We start from the raw sequence: 13,653 nt of genomic DNA, 5'->3' as shown, positions 1-13,653 counted from the left end.
CTCTGAATCTATTATATATATATTCTGTTGTTCTTTTGCCCTCCAAGCTATATTTCCAGCTGTTCTTAAGAACCTAGGGAACAAGAAAATCCGCAACATATGTTAAATTACAGAGCATAACAAAGGCATGAGCGAAAGTGGCCGTACCATAAGGCCATTAGAACGAGTCGCAAGGGGGAGGGCCCAACTGAAGCGGAACGATAGGATATCGGGGTGCTCCCAGGAGGTCGTCCTGGCGTATATCAAGGAATACGAATATACACACTCGACGGGAAAAGCAAACACTTCGGTTATAGGTAGAGGAAAAACGAAAGTAAATAGTAGTCCTTGGCCACGTAGTACGTGTATCCGAGAGGTTCTGCGCGCCAAAACCCGCTGGAGTTCTGTTTAGGTCTTTTGTATATAAAGCCCGAAAAAAGCATAAAAATAAAATAAAGACGAAATATCGTCATGGGCTTTCGTCATCATCGGATTTATAGTGGTCGTCGCTGTCATTGTCGAAAAATCCATGGGCTTCAAGCTTGGTACCTCTAATGCCGAAACTTAGCAGGAATCCGATGAACGCTACACCGCCGAAAACACCAAAGGCCATCGCTTCGCCTTTGGGTTTGATTCGGGTTGCGAGGGTGAAGAGGCTTCCGGATAGAAACGGTCCTACAGTCCGCCCTGCAGCGGATAGGGTCTGAGCAAGCCCATTTAGAGAGCCTAATACTTGGTTGTTTGGGACAGAGTTGGTGATCTACAGCATCCGGGGTGTATTATTAGTATTCCATCGCGTACGAAACATCTTGGCGTCTCTGAGAAAGATGGGAAATAGTAATGGGTTGTATTTGATCAAGAGGAAAAAATGAAAACGGCCAGAAGGTTGTAATGACTTACCAGTAGAAGAGCGCTTGTTAAGCCGCCGACGGTGGCTACAGTCTTCACAAGTAGAACTGTGCATAGCTCAATAGCGAGGAGGATGGAGCTCTTAGATACTTTCCCATCTACAACAGCACCATCTTTATACCCGACAAATGGCATCAGGACAAATGAAATAACAAATCCTAACAGACTGGCTCGATATGACCATTTATTGCCCATTTTACCCCGAAGTCTCCCAAATATGCAAATCTGGAACACAATCGTGACGATACCCGCAAACGCGAGCGAGAGTCCGATCTCGCTTGGCTTGAGTTGGCGACCCGTTGGTGGTGGCGCTTGAGCAAAGATGGGGTAAAGAGAGTTGAACGCCACATTCGTCAATGCAAATATCAAGTATGTAATAAGTAAGAGGATAGTATCTCTATTGAAAACTTCATCCCGTTCGAGCCCATTTGAAAGATTTGGTGAACGGAATAGCGGGGTGGTCGGACTCGCGGAGGACGAATAAATATCGGCATCAGTTTCTTCATCTGATACCGACGAATAGCTCTGCCGTGTTGCGCTGCGGCTGTGGTGACGCGGGCGGGATGACCGCAGGTATGTTGGTCTTGACGAGCTTGTGAATTGCCAGAGCCACGTGAACAACTCGCGGACCTTCTTCTCAAGTTTAGGAAGTGTAGTAGAATTTTCAAGACTTTCCTCCAGGAATATATATGCTAAGACGAAGTCTGCCGTTAAGATAGCGGCGGAGACCATGTTGGGAGTGAGATAAGGAAAATTTTTGTTCACTTGGCTGGCCTTTGAAACGAGGAGGCCACCAATTATCGGTCCAGTGATTCCTCCAAGTCCATAAATCACTGGGAGGTATGTAAACGCACGAGACTGGTTCGTCCGGTCTGTAATTTCGCCTAGGCAGGTTGCAACGACACCTTGGTTCCCATTGACGAGTCCCATCAAGGCCTGAACGACAATGGCTTGCCATAGCGTCCTGCAGAACCCAAAGGCTAGGAAACAACCAGCACTAAGAATTGTCCCCAATAAAATTACCGGTTTTCGGCCAATGCGATCTGATGCCCAGCCCCAGAAGAAGTTTGTCACAAACTGCGCAAGTGCAAACGCAGATGCGATTATACCCACATACATCCCTACTTGGCCATGGCTTACATTCGGAAATGAAGCTGCCATGTGCGGAAGGTAGGGGCTTATGGAGTTGAATGCGGTCTGCTCGCAGAGGGCAATAACCGCGAGAATTGTCATTTGTCTGGTAGGGAGCGGGGATTCGGGGATGAGAAGCTCTGCTTCACCATTGGGACTAGATAAATTCGACTCGCTAGACAGTGGCCGCCCTCGGGATTTGGGCGGAGGAGTAGAGAATGTATGGTATATCTGTGCTGACGAGCGCCGGCGGTCCGGTGGCTTCGGAGTGGATGGCATGGCGTGATAGCGCTCAGCGACGCGGAGATGCCAAAGAGTTGACCAGGCTGTAGGGAATTCTTTCTTTTCTCTCGGGCTCCTCTCAATGGCAGTCTCGTCTCTAGATCATCAGACCAGGGCCAGAGTTGAAATCAACGTTCCAGTATTCTTCCACAGCGCGCTCAGATATCCGGAGGGTTCGTGTGGGGGGGGTTGGTTCCCGAGGGTCAATCTGGGCCTGGAGGCACTCCGATTTGCAGTCTCATTTACATGGCCATGGCCTTATCCAAAGCGATTGATCGATTACAGCTTCACAAGCGCGGATAATACCTTCAATGGCGCATGGAACCAACCAACTTGCGATAGATGGCAGAGGTAGGTTCTCGGAGGTTCGGAGACTCGTCATCGGGGTGTGAGGTTTTCCGGATGCGCTAAAATGCTTAGTGAGCGGAGGTCTTATCTGATAAGATCTCCGAACCCAAAGAGGGAAAATGCGACTCCCACTGTGTAAAAGAGGGAATGAACCAGATGGTTATAGGAAAATTCATGACCAGAAGGGAATCTTCAGCTATACGGTAGGTTGCTTGTTGAAATCTTAGAATGTGATATTGAAAAGATGTCAGACAAGCTGCTTCTGCTGCAGTATTAGTCTGAAAAATCATCAACTTGCAGAGTTGTGAATGCCAGAGTCTGAAATAACATGTGTCACTGTTAGAATAGTTATACTTCACTGCGGAATTTAGGAGTTTGAGGTACTACGTGAATAACCTGTTGTTAATTTGACGCGGGACAAAAACGCATTGGAGAATGGAACAAAAATCGCTTGTCTATGGTTGCTACCGGCTGGACTAGAAGACATGAGAGCCGACTTATTGGCGCAATGAGACATGTTTCGGAATTTCGGCCTGCATTTTTCAACTTGGGAGAACGGTGCACAGGAGATACCGATCGTCCTGCTATCGGGAGATAAAAGCTGTCAAGGCGGAAACATCCTCTTTTGACGCTCAGAGGTAGGTAGACTTCGATTTAAGATACAGGAGATAGCTGTTGACGAAACCTAGTTTGGACTAGAAAATGTGGCAAATGCTGCTGTGGCAGCCATGCATTTTAATAAATCATGTAAGCATCGATAAGCAATTTCCGGTGGCGCAATGGGCTGTAAAATAGCTACGTTTTCATTATAGCTGGCTCGTAAGAACCGAAGCCAGTTTAATGGATCTGGATCTCGTTCTCAGCCCTACGGTGGCTTGACCTGTGGGCGAACTTCCGGGAGTGCTAAAAGTTCTTTTTTTATCATGAAAATTTGTTGACAGCGACTCCGAAACTCCGGTTTGGTCTGCTGCCAACGCTGGGGATTATCACCAAATCCCCGCGACTCCTCCAACTCTGCCATTCGACATTTCACAACAATTGAGAGTTGCAGCCAATCAATCATGGATGTCGGTCCAGCATCTCCACCCAGAATTGCAGTGAATCCCCATCTAGGTTATGGGAAACGGACAATGGGCTCCATGTTACTGACATGCTTGCACAACTCCTTGACTACATGCTGCTACCGTTCTTCTGCTACCAAGTTTCACTTATATGAGGGAATTGAGAGCGAATACAATTGCTCAAGAATGCTCTGAGTATCATTTCAATGTCTCTTCATTCCAGCCACCGGTTTGACAGCGAGGCTATCGTGGAAATATGTGACGGTCCCTAATGCATGTTACATGCGCTGATCCCAATTGCTCAGGGCTTCTGCTAGCCCACAGGTAGTGGACTTATAAAGTGCATATGGCTTTCCCCGACTTCAATCGTCCCGTGCTGAAATTTGCTGATGCAGCGGGGAGTGTACCCGGGTCAACGGTTACTGGAATAGGATACAAGTCGGGCTAACCTCATCGCCGATAACTATAGTATATTTGTCAAGGCTTGCCACCCCCAAGTGCACTGACGCTATTTACAATCGGGAAGGGAAGAGGGCTTGGGAGTGGCTTTTCTAACCCTGACGAAAGGCACACTGCCTGGTATCAAAAGTTTACACTGGATGCTGGTTCGGTTGTTATATATTGAGGGCTCTCTGGGTGTTTCGTTCTATATATTCCCTTGATTCGGTTACCGCAAAGGCATAAGAATCAAATGCGATATCTATCTTCTCAGTGTGCATTTTTCACGTTATTCGGTATTACCAATTTGCGTCCAGCTTTATTTGGCCGATATATCCTTTTGGCATCTCGATAAGCTTATACCCTCGAGATGCAGCAAGATAAAAGGGAGCTTATCAATGCTTTGCGCGCTCATCGTATCAATACAATCACCGAATTGCGCACAGCGGAGAGGACTCTCATGCAATATGCCCTTACGGAAGTTACGGAACCACTGTCACAGGCCTGGATATACTATGTCAACTCAAACAACCTCCTCTGCGAGTTGAGAGCCCTTACCAAAAACTATCCCTTTAGTTCCGAATGTCTCGACGACGCCAAAGCCCTAACCGTTAGCGACCCCAAAAGCGCGCGGAGCTGGAACTACTGCTGGCTTGTGCTCTCTAAAATGCTGGAACAGTAAGTCATGTCCACCAGTAACATTTTCCCCTTTCCAAGGAAAGAATTAGGGCTGATGGTTTGGAGAGCGGAAAGGCAATTAATTCCCAAGCACGCTAGGGATATTGCAGCAAATCCAGTGATGTGGGGAGGACGAGCTCCAGCCCTGACGGAGGCCGAGCAGCTTTCAGATGCGTGCACCGCGGAGTGGACCATGGTTGCTCAGCAAATGCTACGGCACTGGGAACGACCCCCTATCAAGTCGGATGAATAAATTACCCGGGAGAACAACGGCTGATAGATCCAAATAGGCGTACCGCATCTAAGCCCTATCTTCAGCCTTTACAGCCCCCAAGATGAAATGTTCTTTTTTTGTATCGATATCCATTGTACACTACTTAGATCGTGTTAGTGTTTATATTGCCCGCGTCTAGAATGGTTTGTCGAGTGCGATAGATTTCATTGAGTTTGCTTGGAACCTCTAAAACCGCTAGCACATATTGAATTCTTTCAATAAATAGTAAAAAATTCTCTCCCTATAGATGCTAATGTCTTAAAGTTACAAACTGAATGCAAGTAACTCTACAAACGCAAGCTATATATATCCTTAATTTTCGGGCACAGGTTGTGCAATATGCCCGATGAGACCAATAAACATCAAAAGCATATTGAATTGCATTTCTTGCCGTTCTTCCTCTCCTAAATTTCTTTGTTCCCCTACTATGACATCATTGCCTCCGGCCTACTGGTGAGAATAGACAAAATAGGGAGTTGCTCTCGTCTACCAACCCGGGGTGTAGTCGATCTATCCATTATGCGTAAAATTGCATTGCTCTTCTGTACTAGACTGCATTGTTGTCCGCAAAATCTGCCGATTTTCTTCACGATCCTCGTTGTAAATTTTCAAACCATACACGTGGAGAAAAAGGAATTCATTTTTGAAATCTATCCGTGCTATATTTTCTTCTCAAGAGGCGGACCACGCGGCATTGATCATGTAATCCACTTCTCCCTTGAGGGAGGCGGGGCCATACAAGGGGCTACATTGTTTCATTGGGAAGAATCGTTTCGTCTTATTGAAGTATGCGATACGGCAACTCAGTGTGTCTTTGATCGAACTTAATGAAGCTGAGTTCGTTTCCTCGCCCCTAATGAGGTTGCGGGCTTCAAACAGTGGATTTCATAGGATATTGCAGATGGGGGAAGGATAATGAAGGGAGTTTTTCAGGTAATGTAGAACGGCTCTCGAACCTGGGCCGGTTTGGTTCGGTGAGCACTTCGTTACGACCAACAATAGGGATAGGATGCTTTAACATTCCATGGGCATCACTTAGCTCTCTTTGAATAGATTCCGAGAACCATGCTCGGTCCCTGGCGACGCCGTACTGGTCATTGGGATGGGGCACCTTGGCCGGTGCATCCTGACAAACATATGTACTGTACGGAGTACATACATTCCATACTTACTTACTGAACATTCGAGACGCTGGAGAACGCCCAGCCTGGACAACACAGCGCTTTTTTGCTTGAGTCGGTCCCATCGTTGCAGTATTGGAATTCATTCATTTGAAAGCCCTGGTAGGCAAGCGCAGGGGGTTAATTTAAGGTTGTGGAGCCTGCCAATAAACTTTAAGGTTAAAATCCAATGACCATCATGGTGCCCCGAATTGGAATATTAAAATCGGATTCATCTAGTAACGAAAACGTGTCTGCAACCTTGATATTGCTTTTTAGTTGTCAAGGGCTCCCTACCAAAGTACGGGCTCAACGTTGATCCCACACGCCTAGATACGGCGCCCTTTTTGCAATTGGGACTGTTACCCTTGTATGTGGCGCCCATGGCCGTTTTAATGGCGTTGTATTGAGAAGTAAGAATATTAGGTTCGACTAGTCAAGAATATGGTATGGAAGAGCTGAGAAAAGTTGACCAGATAATTTATTAAATAGGCACCATGAATTCGATGCTTAATTGATGGAATGTGATTAAAAAATAGTATTCACAAAATACCGAATCGACAGATTTAAAAGGGAAGAATATTGAAATATTTGCCATTAGATGTCGGATGCTCCTGAAAAGACATCGCAAGTAAGATACATAATCGGCAAAAAGTTTACTTCATTAGAAGCCCAACTGCCCAAGGAACGCTCAACCCCCTTAGATCACCATAATGTTGGCCAACGCCTAGGAAAACAATCGGGATTCCAGTGGCATGAACCATACTGACTAGCGTGCCAACCATGTCACCCACCGTATCACATTTGCTGATGATGAATCCATCAAGTCCTCTTCCAGCGCCAAAGGCCTGGTTGAAGTTCCGAGCTTGCATGACACTGTCTGTACCGACAAGAGCTTCGCCCACCATGAAGATCTTATCAGGTTGCGCAAACTTCGCGAACTTCTCTAAAGAAGACATGAGACGCTGGTCGTTGTGTCGACGGCCGGCTGTATCGATGAGGATAACGTCAAAGTTATTCGCTGCGCCGTAGCTTACTGCATCCTTGGCTACGTTTGCTGCATCCTTACCGTAACCCTTTTCATATAGCTCCACATGCCCAACGTTCTCCCGAGCGCTTAATTCTTTTAGGTTGCGGGCATGCACGCGAAGCTGTTCGACTGCACCGGAACGGAACGTGTCGCAAGCCGCGATAAGGACACGGTAGTTGTTCTGTAGCAGGAAGAAGCAGATTTTACTAAGATTAGTGGATTTTCCAACGCCGTTTACCCCGACAATTGAAATGACGTATGGGCGGCGTTGTTTCTGTGTGCTTGAAGGCGATGTGACGGCTTCGATCTCCCGCAAAAGATCCAACGACGATGTGGGCGTGAGGATTTTCCGAAGCGATGACTCCATTGCAGTTCGAAGAGCGGAATCAATACTTTGAAAGTTTCCAGTCTTTTTCCCGGTCAGCTCCTTCTCGACGCCATCACATAGGCGAATAGCCGCTTCGCGGGCAACATTTTTTTTCAATAACTGCTCCTCCATTGCCTTGAGGGGCTTTTCCAGGTCTGCCTTGGTCAAGACTTTGCCGCCAACAATATTTCGGAACAGGCCACTAATAGCGCCCAAACTGGAGCCTACAACACCATTGGTCGGGCTGGCCCTGTCTTTAGCAGCATCTGCATTTTGTAGAATGGAGTGGACTTCATCACCCAAATCCTTCAACACAAATTCGCCCTTTTTAGTCTTTGTTCCCCACGATGCCTGGTCAACTGCCTCTACCGGCGCAGATGGTTCCTCCGATTCGGAACCATTCACGTTGGAAGCGGAATAATCCAGAATTTGGCCATCATCCTCGTCCGCAAAGCCTTCCGCGTCCCATTTGCGCATCTTCTTCGCCGCCGACTTCAAATTCTTTGCTTTCTTAATAGTATCCTCACCCGACGAAATATTTGCATTTGAATTTGCAGCTTTGCGTGCGCGTCGTGAGGTACGACCACCTGGACCAGATTTCGCAGTAAGGATGTGGCTGGGCGTAGCTGGTCTCGACGGGTTTGGAGTCTGGGAAGGCGAACTCTCATTCGAGTTCGCCGCGGCCCGCGCAGCGTGGTGCTGCGCTGTTAAAAGTTAGCATGTCGAAAACCCAACGGTAGCGTTGGAGAAAGCTTACCAAGGAGAAGGCCAGGGACTGGAGGGGGAGGTGGGCCTCCGTTATCTGCATCAACAAGTGTATCCTTCTTATCATCAGCCAACAGAGGGGGCCGACTCTCAACTGCTGTTCCTGCAGCAGATTCTAATTCCTTTACTTGTTGATCGAAGTACTTGTCAAACGGGTACTCGACAATCCTGGAATTTGGCTGCTTGAGCTGCTCCTTATACATCTCCACAAAGATCGTTTTGATATTCTCCAGCAGTTCATCAATCCAGGTCAAATGGAGCAGAGACTGGTAAACGGCCTAGGACCAAATCCATCAAACCCCATATTAGCTGTTGCCCAGAGTAGAATTGAAAAATGTATAGATGCCATGCACACACCACGAATATCAAGCCAAGATCCTTTGCCTGTTTCCACTTCAATGTATATTTTTCCTTCTTGTATCTCGGAGCTACTATACCGGAGCCGGCCTCCTGTTGGAGTCTCTCCTCAATAAACACATCGTTGATCAAGCTATTTATGATCTGGACTCCCACCGGAGCATACGATCTTGACCATAGGACCACACCGGAGGTGGTTATGATTTCGAACGAGTCAAGCATGGTGGCTCCCCGCAAATCGACAGTAAGTAACGAGCGTAAAAGAAATATTCTCTCGAAAACAACAAGCAACAATCAACGGTTGACTCTGCTAATTCTCTTAGTTAGTTATATGCCGGGTTTTCGCTCGGATGAGGAAAGCACAGATTGCGGCAGACCAGAACGCCGCAAGCGCACGGACGGAGATTACGTCAGCGAGAACAGACCACATCAAGCATTTTTGGCGGTTGACGGCAATATACCAGACGGTATATCGACATATCACATATCCTAACATCACCCCTCTCGACAACACTTACACCAAATGCTTGCGTTCCATACTATATCGTACTACACCCAAGCTGCCTCCCTAATCCCGGACCCCTCATTGACAATTCCAACCAACTGTCGGTACCGCTAACTTGTTCGGGATACTGTTGCCTTTCAATGCGAAATCCCACAAAGCTCTCGATCCCACTATGCAACGCACTCCTTTTGCTCCTGCGCCTGCTCAGTCTCCGCCTCTCCATCATCCAGTTCCCCAACATGTGTCTACAGTCCCGATGATGCGGTCACCTCCTCCTCCAGCTCCACAGCATTCCCAGCCGTCTGGTTATGGTAACCCATACCAGCCTGCCCCTGCGCAGGGGGGCAGTGGCACATTTGCACCTGGCTTCGGCGGGTTCATCTCTGATCCCACAGCGCAGATGGGTTTCCAGGTGGGCAAGAGCGCTGTTATGGCAGGGCAGGAATATGTGGAACAAAATGTAGGGTCATTCTACTAAGAGATCATTAAGCTCAGACCTCCGTCCCCACTCCTTTTATATTTTATGCACGTCTTGTCCTAACTACCCAATTTAATAGTTAAACCGCTATGTCTCTATTCCAGCCTTAAAACACTACTTCAACGTTTCGAACTCATATGTACTCAATAAAATCACCCTCGTCCTTTTCCCATGGCGACACAAACCCTGGTCCCGCCAACAAGCACGCTTAAATCCAGTAACGCCGAGTGTAAATGGCCAAATCACACAAGCACAGTACACCTCAATATACCTTCCTCCTCGAGACGATATCAATTCGCCAGATATGTACATTCCCGCTATGGCGTTGTTGACCTACATTATTTTGTCGACAGCTCTGGCAGGTCTGCGGGGCGTATTTCACCCTGAGCTGTTAGGATCTATTACCACGACTGCCCTTGCAGTAGTTATTTTCGAAATCCTCTGTCTGAAGATTGCGATGTACATTCTCAGCATTAGCAATGATTCACAACTCCTGGACCTGGTCGCGTATTCTGGCTATAAATTTGTGGGCATCATTGTTACTCTTGTCTCGTCAGAAGTTCTCACACCAGGACAAGGTACCCGTAGCTGGGTTGGCTGGACCGTATTTACCTATACTTTCCTTGCTAATGCCTTCTTCCTAGTAAGTTTCCATGTTTAGCTTTACTTTTGCTACGTTATCCGTTTCCATGCTCATCCTAACACCCTAAACAGCTCCGATCTCTTAAATACGTTCTTCTACCGGATTCCTCCAGCGACTCCCCGATGCGAGGAGGCACTATGCCCACCGTTGCACGCTCGCAGCGCAATCGACGCACGCAATTCTTATTCATCTACTCGTACATCGTCCAACTTATTTTCATGTGGATCCTCGGTCGAGCAGATCCTGTGGCGTCGGCTGTGGTGTCTAAAGTCGGAGGGACTAACAAGCCGTCTTAAGAATATCCGTGTCTCTAGCCATGCCCTGCTCATGTGCTCTTTGTTAATATCTTATGCATTGAACAGCATAGGACAGCGAGAAAATCGAATATCAAGGGAATCTCTTCTCGCCTCCTCCCAGCGGTTAGCCACGTGCGTTTTTTATATTCTCCTTCCATCTTTGGGAACAATATCTGGTTAATGAGCGCTTTTTTGCCTTTTTCTTCTTGTTATTTATGTCAACTTCATTTTGTGCCCCCATTGTTTGCGTTTAGTGTTCTTTCATACTTGGCTATTCCTACCTACTCTGGGTTTCTCACTATTATGAAATCGTGAGTTTTCTTTGTTGACCTATATACTTTATATATCTTTGTCCAGGCTGGGAGTTTGCGGGTGGCGTTTTTCTCATACAAGAAATCAAAATGCGAATCGCGGTAAACTTAATGATTTGAGGGTTCTTATTTTCTCCTATTCTCCTTTACTTTTCCTTTTTACTTTTTACTTTTTTATTTTTTATTTCTTATCATTGACCAGTATGTAGGCGAAGATATCCAATGGAAAAATTCCTGCTCATCCCCAACATAATTCCAACAGCAAGGTTTCGCACGTTACCTGGGCTAGCTAGGAGTTTTTTGTTAAAAATCACCAAACAACCAAACAGAATCAGATAATGAACATGGGTTACCCATAAAGCACCCTAAGTAAAAAACAAAAATGAACTGAAAATAGGAAGACAGCTTTAAAATTATAGAAATGAAACGCAAAGTATCCTCATGCGCACAAGCTGGCAGCACCCCTGCAATGGCTGCATGGGCAAACGGCTATAACGCGACTTGATTGTGGGTTGTCAGATATGCCAGCTTCGCATAGTCTTCAGATAATCCTCCACCATAGAATAAGAAGTAACAAATAAGTAATATAGATCGATGATTGCAAGAAAACAAAGAAGGGAAGGTTAGGATCAGCCACGCAGCTTCCCAAGTGTCAAACATTCCGACCCATCCCCAAGTCGGTGACCTGTGGACAGGCCATAGATGGCCTCTGGCATCGGACAGGCTCTGCGAACATATACCCCATTATGTCGAAAAGTCAATTGGGTTCCTACCAAATCTCAAGTGGTAGTGATTGTTAACCTCTGCGAGAATGCGTCTAGGTAGATGCAGACAGTATTTAACGGCCCACCTCCGGATATCGGAGTATGGAACTGTGCGAATACGCTCCCGCACCAGATATTCCTCTAGATACTCCACGGCATCATCCAGATCATCAGATGTGTAAATATCCTGGTGAGCATCCAAAAAGTAAACCTAGCAACAGAATATGTAGTTCCATGGCGGAGCGAGGACAGTAAGCCCTCCCCTATGGTAAATCACATGAAACTAGAGGATTGAGTCGTCCGTCAAGCGTTCGCCCAGCCGTTGCGGGAACTGCAAATCTGATAGGACGTTGGAATCACAAGGCCCTGCCTCAGTATGGCTTCGTCAACGGCATCGCTAAGGACGTTAGTCTCTTCCCTTGTGAGCCGGTAGTTGAAAAAGGCTATGTCATCGGAGCAACGCAGGATATCAAGATGAACCATATCCACGACATCTGCACAGGGCTATTATGGTAATATGTGCGCCTTGTTGATAAAGATATTCGGCGACGATGCGAAGGGAGCATAGCAGCATTTCTTTTGAGAAACATAATTCGTCTCGGATATCGCTTGCCGCCAATGAATCGGACGGCCTTGATGAATTCCGCCGCGAAAAGAGCCTGGCGGTTGGCGTGAAAGGACTGTATGGAAGAGGGCGAGGATCCGACGTGGAATAAGGCGGTGGAGGCTGGCTGGATCGGTATGCGGCTGAACGAGACAGCCTCCGCGGCGACAACGTACATCCCATGATCATAATTTAGGAGTCAATTAAACCTTTCTTTCAAGCTGTTCTGGAGCCTTACGTCCCCACGGCATGGCAACTGGGCATTCTAATTTCCGTTAAATATGGACATCTGGGAAGACTCTATACCTGCTGATACATATTTCGATACTCATGTCCCTCCAAAGGAATATTTGGACCTGAACTCACCTGGCCTATTGGTTCCTCCTGAGAGAGCTATTGCAGATCAAAGGAAGCCTAGACTAGTTACATGTCCTTGTCCACATCCATGCTGCATATTTATGGTGTCAGTGCGTTTTGACAAGATTCGGAGAACATTTGATGGCATTTCATTGGACAATCGGAAAGCCCTGCAATTGCTCTCTTTGCTCTATCAGATTTGCTGCTTGGTGGTGGGTTCTAATAGAATTGTGCGTTAAACTTGGGTTGTGAATGTCTCAACCGCTGGAAGGTTTGGAGACGATGATAGGAGAAAGTATTGCAACCTTCCGAACGGCGATGTTCCGTGAAATCCGTTCAGTTCCAATTTGATAACCTGTGGTTTACAGCAAGCAGTGAAAGGACTTGACGCCGCGTCATTGGCGATATATAAAGGGGTGTGTATCTCGGTAAAGTTTTGAAAATAAACAACTTCACCCCAGTAAATTTTCTTTGCAGGAGCCGAGCGGGGAGATCCGTGCTTTAGCAATAATGACATCGTGGATACCAGCAATGGCAACTTTACGTCGATGACACCGATCAAGTCAGTTTGCCGCTGCTTGGATTTCGAAGGGCGAGTTGCACTGACCCAATCACCAGCATGGACCAAAATGTCGCCGTCAGAAATGTCGATCTGGCTATCACAAACGACACAAAACAAACGGCTTTTGGCAGCGAAACGATTAAACCTCTAAGTGCAGTCTGCAGTATGATTTCACTTGTTGATAATAGGTGGCATTAGACACCAGCGGAGAGTAGATCAATATGTGTCAATGAAGAAAGCTCACGCTCCGTCACCAAGAGCGTTGTGCGGGCCTTCAAACCGGAGACTACTGCCTGATATATTTCCCGTGAATGTATGTACGTGCAACTTGGTTCATCTCCATGTCTGCTTCTC

At 46.9% G+C, this 13,653-nt stretch overlaps 6 protein-coding genes across 8 annotated transcripts; 2 read left to right on the top strand and 4 right to left on the bottom strand.

Annotated features, from left to right (window-relative positions):
• Window positions 1-448: 448 nt before the first annotated feature.
• On the bottom strand, window positions 449-2,298 carry BDBG_05315 (MFS transporter; the record flags this gene model as incomplete). Its single annotated transcript, XM_002624500.2, has 2 exons — window positions 449-739; window positions 880-2,298. The coding sequence occupies 2 exons, from the start codon at window positions 2,296-2,298 to the stop codon at window positions 449-451; spliced, it is 1,710 nt and encodes a 569-aa protein (XP_002624546.1).
• Window positions 2,299-2,786: 488 nt separating this feature from the next.
• Window positions 2,787-5,535, top strand: BDBG_05314. Of its 3 annotated transcripts, XM_031722086.1 has the most exons (4): window positions 2,787-2,852; window positions 2,993-3,287; window positions 3,339-4,826; window positions 4,902-5,535. In XM_031722086.1, exons 3-4 carry the CDS (start codon window positions 4,519-4,521, stop codon window positions 5,077-5,079), a joined length of 486 nt encoding a protein of 161 aa, XP_031578891.1. In that variant the 5' UTR covers window positions 2,787-2,852; window positions 2,993-3,287; window positions 3,339-4,518; the 3' UTR covers window positions 5,080-5,535. The 3 variants fall into 3 exon arrangements, with proteins under 3 accessions (XP_031578891.1, XP_031578890.1, XP_031578892.1); XM_031722085.1 differs by having other exon boundaries at window positions 2,815-3,287; XM_031722087.1 differs by lacking the exons at window positions 2,787-2,852; window positions 2,993-3,287 and having other exon boundaries at window positions 3,297-4,826; window positions 4,902-5,465.
• Window positions 5,536-5,971: 436 nt separating this feature from the next.
• On the bottom strand, window positions 5,972-6,346 carry BDBG_05313 (uncharacterized protein; the record flags this gene model as incomplete). Its single annotated transcript, XM_031722084.1, has 2 exons — window positions 5,972-6,242; window positions 6,273-6,346. 2 exons carry the CDS (start codon window positions 6,344-6,346, stop codon window positions 5,972-5,974), a joined length of 345 nt encoding a protein of 114 aa, XP_031578889.1.
• Window positions 6,347-6,622: 276 nt separating this feature from the next.
• BDBG_05312 (fused signal recognition particle receptor) lies at window positions 6,623-9,128 on the bottom strand. The gene is made up of 3 exons (XM_002624497.2): window positions 8,780-9,128; window positions 8,415-8,700; window positions 6,623-8,361 (listed from the first exon to the last, which is right to left on the bottom strand). Exons 1-3 carry the CDS (start codon window positions 8,999-9,001, stop codon window positions 6,917-6,919), a joined length of 1,953 nt encoding a protein of 650 aa, XP_002624543.1. The 5' UTR covers window positions 9,002-9,128; the 3' UTR covers window positions 6,623-6,916.
• BDBG_05311 (Hrf1 domain-containing protein) lies at window positions 8,987-11,575 on the top strand. The gene is made up of 4 exons (XM_002624496.2): window positions 8,987-9,023; window positions 9,107-9,744; window positions 9,842-10,405; window positions 10,477-11,575. Exons 2-4 carry the CDS (start codon window positions 9,457-9,459, stop codon window positions 10,699-10,701), a joined length of 1,077 nt encoding a protein of 358 aa, XP_002624542.1. The 5' UTR covers window positions 8,987-9,023; window positions 9,107-9,456; the 3' UTR covers window positions 10,702-11,575.
• Window positions 11,115-13,342, bottom strand: BDBG_05310 (uncharacterized protein). Its single transcript, XM_031722083.1, has 2 exons — window positions 12,747-13,342; window positions 11,115-12,645 (listed from the first exon to the last, which is right to left on the bottom strand). Exon 2 carries the CDS (start codon window positions 12,556-12,558, stop codon window positions 12,220-12,222), a length of 339 nt encoding a protein of 112 aa, XP_031578888.1. The 5' UTR covers window positions 12,559-12,645; window positions 12,747-13,342; the 3' UTR covers window positions 11,115-12,219.
• Between the last annotated feature and the right edge of the window lie 311 nt (window positions 13,343-13,653).

This window comes from Blastomyces gilchristii, assembly GCF_000003855.2.
Source record: "Blastomyces gilchristii SLH14081 genomic scaffold supercont1.10, whole genome shotgun sequence".
NCBI lineage: Eukaryota > Fungi > Ascomycota > Eurotiomycetes > Onygenales > Ajellomycetaceae > Blastomyces > Blastomyces gilchristii.
This window is presented reverse-complemented; position numbering and strand designations above follow the sequence as displayed.